This window comes from Garra rufa, chromosome 14 (genome assembly GCF_049309525.1).
Source record: "Garra rufa chromosome 14, GarRuf1.0, whole genome shotgun sequence".
In the NCBI taxonomy this organism is placed as follows: Eukaryota; Metazoa; Chordata; class Actinopteri; order Cypriniformes; family Cyprinidae; genus Garra; species Garra rufa.
In genome coordinates this window covers 9,936,800-9,942,771 of record NC_133374.1, presented here as the reverse complement: position 1 = coordinate 9,942,771, position 5,972 = coordinate 9,936,800, and the positions used below count along the sequence as shown (strand labels likewise).

Below are 5,972 nucleotides of genomic sequence, written 5' to 3'. Positions count from 1 at the left end.
CCGTTTTAAACATGTTTGGGTTGAGTTCTTTTTGCATTTATAATATTTTGACCAGCAGGTGCCGCCATAGTGTGGTGTTTTGATCTCTTCGAAATCATTTTGAAAATCATTTGGTTCAGTTAATTAAGAGCTTTGAGATTCATTTTCCTCTTATTTGCTGGGAAGTGTGCCTGAATGAAACAATAAGAGGGGTTTTCACAGGTTTCTCAGTGGTTATGTGAAGTAGGCTACTTAATATTGGATTGTATTGTTGTCTGAGGAAGTTTGAGGAGGAAAAAACCTTTCTGAATAATGCAAACTAAACCCATTACTCTATATTGCAGAAATACCGTGTAAACATGATTCAAATAAAATAAAGGTAGCATTTTATGAAAATTAAAAATTAAAAATTAAATGAAAATCCTGAGTTTATCTTTGATTACCAACAAACAAAGAAACGATAATTAATAAACAAACAATATAATATGTAATATGTAACAAGCATTGCTTTTATTTATATTAGTAAAGAAAATCAGATTACTGTGTTATAATGCTTTCTAGAAAATAATGTGTACGTGATATTGCAGAAAACCACACCATTGCATAATGCTTTCTCTGGTAGCTGTGATGCCTTAAAAAACTTGTTTGGCCAGATTTTTTTGTACTTAATTTTGTTATCTAAAAAGTGTTGTTAAAGAAATTGATAGCATATTTTGTTTTACTTTAACCCAGCTCTCATAACTGATATAAGGATAGTGTAACATAATACCACAATTTTACTCTCTTCCGCCTTACTCTCTTGAACGGCGTGCCAAGGTTGAATACGACATTAATGTCACATTCTTACTGGGAAAGCTGCTCTTTTACTGCAAGTATTGCGGAAACACTTAAGGAAGAAGTTTCCGTGATATATTGAATGAAATTTCAACACAGCAACAAAAGCAACTTCTAATCCAAAACATTACGTAACAGACAATGAGAAAGCTGAAATCATGATTCCCTTTAAGGAAGTAGACACATTCATAAGGTCAAAGAAATGAAGAATTCAATCTCTTTGCACGCAAGGCATCAGCTCTGGACAATGAAGATGCAAACAGTCGTCAGTGATAACAAATCTAAACATTTCTCAGCTATGAGCTCATTGGAGCTGATGGGATGGACCTCCACCACGTCTCAGATTGATTACCTGCCGTAAATGATATAAAAGCAAGAGAGAGCACCGACAGATACATCACACACTCATCTACATCATGACCTTCACCATCTTCTCCATCACCTGCCTTGCTCTGGTGGCCTCTGCTCTGGGTAAGTGTCTCCTTCAGACATTTGCAAGAAAAATGATGGGCAAATATAGAAAATGCAAAACTTAAGAGATTCCTGCCTTATTCTTGTTTCACAAGCTTCTGTTCTGTAATAACAGGTTGTGGAGTGCCTGCGATTAAACCACAGACGATCGGCAGCAGGATTGTGAACGGACAGAATGCCATCTCTGGCTCTTGGCCCTGGCAGGTCTCTCTCCAGGTAACTCATCTGTTTTTCAAACACACATTTGTCTGCTTTGCTTAAAGACTAAATCTTATGTTTTTAATGCTTTTACCTTTGAAACAGCTACCCACTGGTTTCCACTTCTGCGGAGGATCCCTGATCAACCAGAACTGGGTTCTCACTGCTGCCCACTGCGCTGTCGTGTAAGAGTCTTCAATCTGGCAAACATCACATGCTTCAGCTATTTGTCTGTCTTTTATCCATTCATTTTATTCATTTATCTCTCTCTTTTTAGGGTTGGCTATCACCGTGCCATTTTTGGAGAACACAATCGTGGCTCCAATGTTGAACCCATCCAGGTCAAACTAGTTTCTAAGGTAACATTCTTTAATGTTAGTTGATTTTGTTTTGACCAATACTGTATATAGAGTTGAGGTAAAAATTTACATAGACCTTGCAGAATCTGCAAAATGTTAATTATTTTATCAAAATAAGGAGGATTGTACAAAATGCATGTTATTTTTTTTTTGTACTGAATAATATATTTCACATAAAAGATGTTTACATATAGTCAACAAGAGAAAATGATAGAAACAATTATAGTAGAGTTCTTAATACTGTGTTGTTACCTGAATGATCCACAGCTGTTTTTTTGTTTTGTTTTTTGTTTATGAGTTTTTTTTTTTAAACCATTTTATTCAGCATTTTTGTGTATTAGACAGTCCCTCCAGAAAAACGCGGCGTTTTTTTGTGATTGTTGCGGGCAAAAATCCTTGATTATGCGGCACGTTTTCTTAAAAAATGCGACTGAATATGCGGGATATTTATGCAATTTTATGCGATGAAATTGCGGGAACTTGCAAAAACTGCGGGAACTTGCAAAAACTGCGGTTTGATGAAAAAGAGAGAAAAAAGTGATTCCCCCAACACCCTTATTGCCAGATGTAGCACCGTAAGGGGTGAATTTCGTTATTCTGGACTCAATTATAATTATAACATCGACTAGGCTATGCCACCCTGGGAATCTCTCCCAGGGAAATAATGGTCAAAGACACCCAGGTCTGTTCCCACAAGAATAGAGCAGAGACGTGAATATAGAAAAAAAGATACAATATTTTATTATTACTGGGATAAAAGCTAAACACACAGACACAATTTAGGACACAAGGGGTTAATATGGCTTCCAAATCAAAACAAAAAAAATAAATTAGACAAATCAAAAGTAACACATCAGATGGCAAGGAGAAATAACCAACCTACCCCAATTCCACTTCACTACGCACTTCAAACGTACACTAATGTACTCATTTCACCACAAACACACGTGTATTCAGATGACAGAAAAATCAGAAGAGCCAAATCACTCAGTGAACAAGGGTACCCATTAACATGGACCTAGAGTGGTCAGCACTCCTTAGCCCGTCCAACAAAATTAACAAAATCAACATCAGATTGACACAAATCAATAAACACACACACACACACAAAAGAATACAATCAAATAGTCATAAGTCAAAATCAACTAAACACGAAAAAAAAAAAAAAAAAAAAAAAAAATCAAATGACCATAAATCAAATCAAATCAATAAACACACACAAAAAAAGAAAAATACAAAATTGATCATCAACAATAGAAAAGCAACAAAATAACAGATGCAATCACATTACACCTGGTCCATCAACAATATACACACAACAAAATTTACTCCATAAGATCACGCAAACTCACAACCCTTAGTACCGATTTCTCACGCTCACACACTCGTACATATACACACTCGCACACGCTTCCAACAATAAACAAACAGACCACACTCAAACCACTCACATCAACTTATAATTTCATCCACACAACAATCTAATGGTACCATACGAACCCCACAAACACAGTCCTCCAGTTGAAACAGTGCGGGGGTGGCCAAACGGCCACACGGATTAATATTCGGGTCTCACAATCTCCCGATGTCCAGTTCACTTGATGTGGACTGGTCAGGCAGGCGAAAATGAAGTGAGGCAAGACAGAACGTCGCGGCAACGCGCGACCACAATAGTACTCGAAAGAACGAAGACAAAGACCCAAACGGAAAAGGGATTATGAAATCATGCAAGCCCGCATATTTTGCGCGCGGAAATCTGCAATTTATGCGGCGAAAGTGCGGCATATTTGAAAAAATGCGTCCCCCGCATAAATATGCGGACTTTGGCTGATTATGCATGGAATCATGCGATCGCATAATCGCGTTTTTCTGGAGGGACTGTAAATTAGAACCCTTTTAAACAATGATTGTATGATTTTGAGATCTATTTTTACACACTGAGGACAACTGGGGGATTTGCATTCAATTATTACAAAAGCTTCAAACACTCACTGATGCTTTAGAAATAAAAACAATACCCTAAGCGAATTAAAAGAGAAAACTGTTTAAATGTGAAGATCAGGGTAAATTTAACTTGTCTTCTAAAGAACATGTAAGTATCTTCTGTAGCTTCTGAAGGGCAATACTAAATGAAAAAAATATGATATTTAGGCAAAATGTACGCATCCTCATTCCATTCAAAGTTTACAGCACTGGCACTTAATGCATCGCTTTTCCTTCTGAAGCATCAGTTTGCATAAAGTCCCTCAGTTGTCCTCAGTGTGAAAAGATGGATCTCAAAATCATACAGTCATTGTTGGAAAGGGTTCAAATACACAAAAGTGCTGGAAAAGCAAAGAATTTGTGGGACCTGAAGGACTTTTCTGAAGAACAGCAGGCAGCTTAAATGTTCAGGACAAACACGAGACTATCACTAAACAAACAAACAAAAAAACCCGGCTGTGGATAATTTTGGTAACAACACAGAATTAAAAAGTGTATGTAAACTTTTGAACAGGGTCATTTTTATAAATTCAACTATTATTTACTCTTGTGGACTAGATGTAAACATCGTTAATGTAAAATATCTTATTCAGGTCAGTGCTTAATAAAAACTAACATGCATTTTGACAAACTTTTGACTTAAATGTAGTTTACCTTCTATGAAGTCAGCTGTCACTGGTAACCATTCATCCATCTTTTCTGTATGTGCAGGTCATCACCCATCCGCTCTACAGCAGGGCATCCTACAACAATGACATTGCTCTGCTGAAACTGTCGTCTCCAGTCACATTTACTCCCCGTATCTCTTCTATATGTTTGGCTCCATCAAACATCAACATCCTGCCTGGAACCCGCTGCTTCACCACTGGATGGGGTAGAACTGGCACCACATGTAAGTCAGCTGTAAAACAAAAATACACTGAGGGAATAACAACACATATTTTTACTGTACAATGCAATGTATCATGTTTTCTTCTATTTTTAGCAAGCCCTCTGATCCTGCAGCAAACAGGTGTACCCATCACAAGTCCTGCTGCTTGCAGGCAGATCTGGGGTCAAAGCAGAATCACTGATGCCATGATCTGCGCCGGAGCCTCCGGTTCCTCGTCTTGCCAGGTATATGAAAACAGATCAAGAAGAAACACATTATCATACTAACTTTGCTGCTGTTTAATCTCTAATGTGTGTTTTCCACAGGGTGATTCTGGTGGTCCTCTGGTGTGTGAGCGGTCAGGGGTCTGGACTCTGGTGGGTGCTGTGTCCTGGGGAAGAAGCACTTGTGACACTAACTTTCCTGCAGTCTACGCCCGCATCTCCCAACTGCGCTCCTGGATTGACAGGACTATGGCTTCCAACTAGAGCACTAGAGATCACTCTGAATATTTATTTTCTGCCTTTGAATACCTGTGGGTGCGGGGTTTGGTTCATGTTGAAGTCTGTGACTTCATACTGTTTTCACTAAATGAAATGAGTAAAATAAAATGCAATAAAAAAAAAGCAATTAATAATTTTGCAGAGTGTAATTAATGGCCTGAACTTGAAATGTAATAGTTGTCATAATCCACATAACAATGAAGTTAAAACAATACAAATCCTCTATCCATGGTGCTGAAACTAGTAGTGTATACATGAAGTTTTAGACTTGTACATAACCTTTACAAACTGATACCTCTTCGAAAGCAATTTTATTACATGTAAAAGTCACATCATAACAGGTTGAAAACATTTCTTTAGAATCCAGTCAAGATGGTTGCTCAATCTGTTTAGTCACTACATTTTTGCTAAAGCCACAGTACAAAATGCTTTCTCATGCAGTGCTGAACAATTCTGATTGTCGTTTTTTTCTTTTGCCTCACTTTTACGAGCTTTACTATTATGTTTAATTCGACTGGGTTATAAAGCCTCTTTCTGATGACTCTTTCTATTAGCCTGCTTAAACTGAGTGACTTGGTAAAACTGTCATTTTTCAGATGTACAAGAAGTTACAAAAACTTATAAGAGACTTGTGACCCTGGACCACAGACTTGTGACTCTTGACCTATACCAAATATTATATATTGTATAGGTCAAAATTAAAAAAATTTCTTTTATGCCAAAAATCATTAGGATATTAAGTAAAGACCATGTTCCATGAAGATATTTAGCAAA

General features: G+C 37.2%; 1 protein-coding gene across 1 annotated transcript; it reads left to right on the top strand.

Annotated features, from left to right (window-relative positions):
- Positions 1 to 1,229: 1,229 nt before the first annotated feature.
- Positions 1,230 to 5,183, top strand: LOC141284488 (chymotrypsin-like protease CTRL-1). Its single transcript, XM_073817451.1, has 7 exons — positions 1,230 to 1,284; positions 1,400 to 1,500; positions 1,588 to 1,667; positions 1,760 to 1,841; positions 4,536 to 4,716; positions 4,810 to 4,940; positions 5,022 to 5,183. The coding sequence occupies exons 1-7, from the start codon at positions 1,230 to 1,232 to the stop codon at positions 5,181 to 5,183; spliced, it is 792 nt and encodes a 263-aa protein (XP_073673552.1).
- Positions 5,184 to 5,972: the final 789 nt, after the last annotated feature.

Excerpts from the sequence above, each read along its gene's own strand:
- LOC141284488 (XM_073817451.1), top strand. The coding sequence starts at position 1,230 with ATGACCTTCACCATCTTCTCCATCACCTGCCTTGCTCTGGTGGCCTCT. Across the intron at positions 1,285-1,399 it reads TCTGGTGGCCTCTGCTCTGG|GTTGTGGAGTGCCTGCGATT; the intron begins GTAAGTGTCTCC and ends CTGTAATAACAG. Across the intron at positions 1,668-1,759 it reads GCTGCCCACTGCGCTGTCGT|GGTTGGCTATCACCGTGCCA; the intron begins GTAAGAGTCTTC and ends CTCTCTTTTTAG.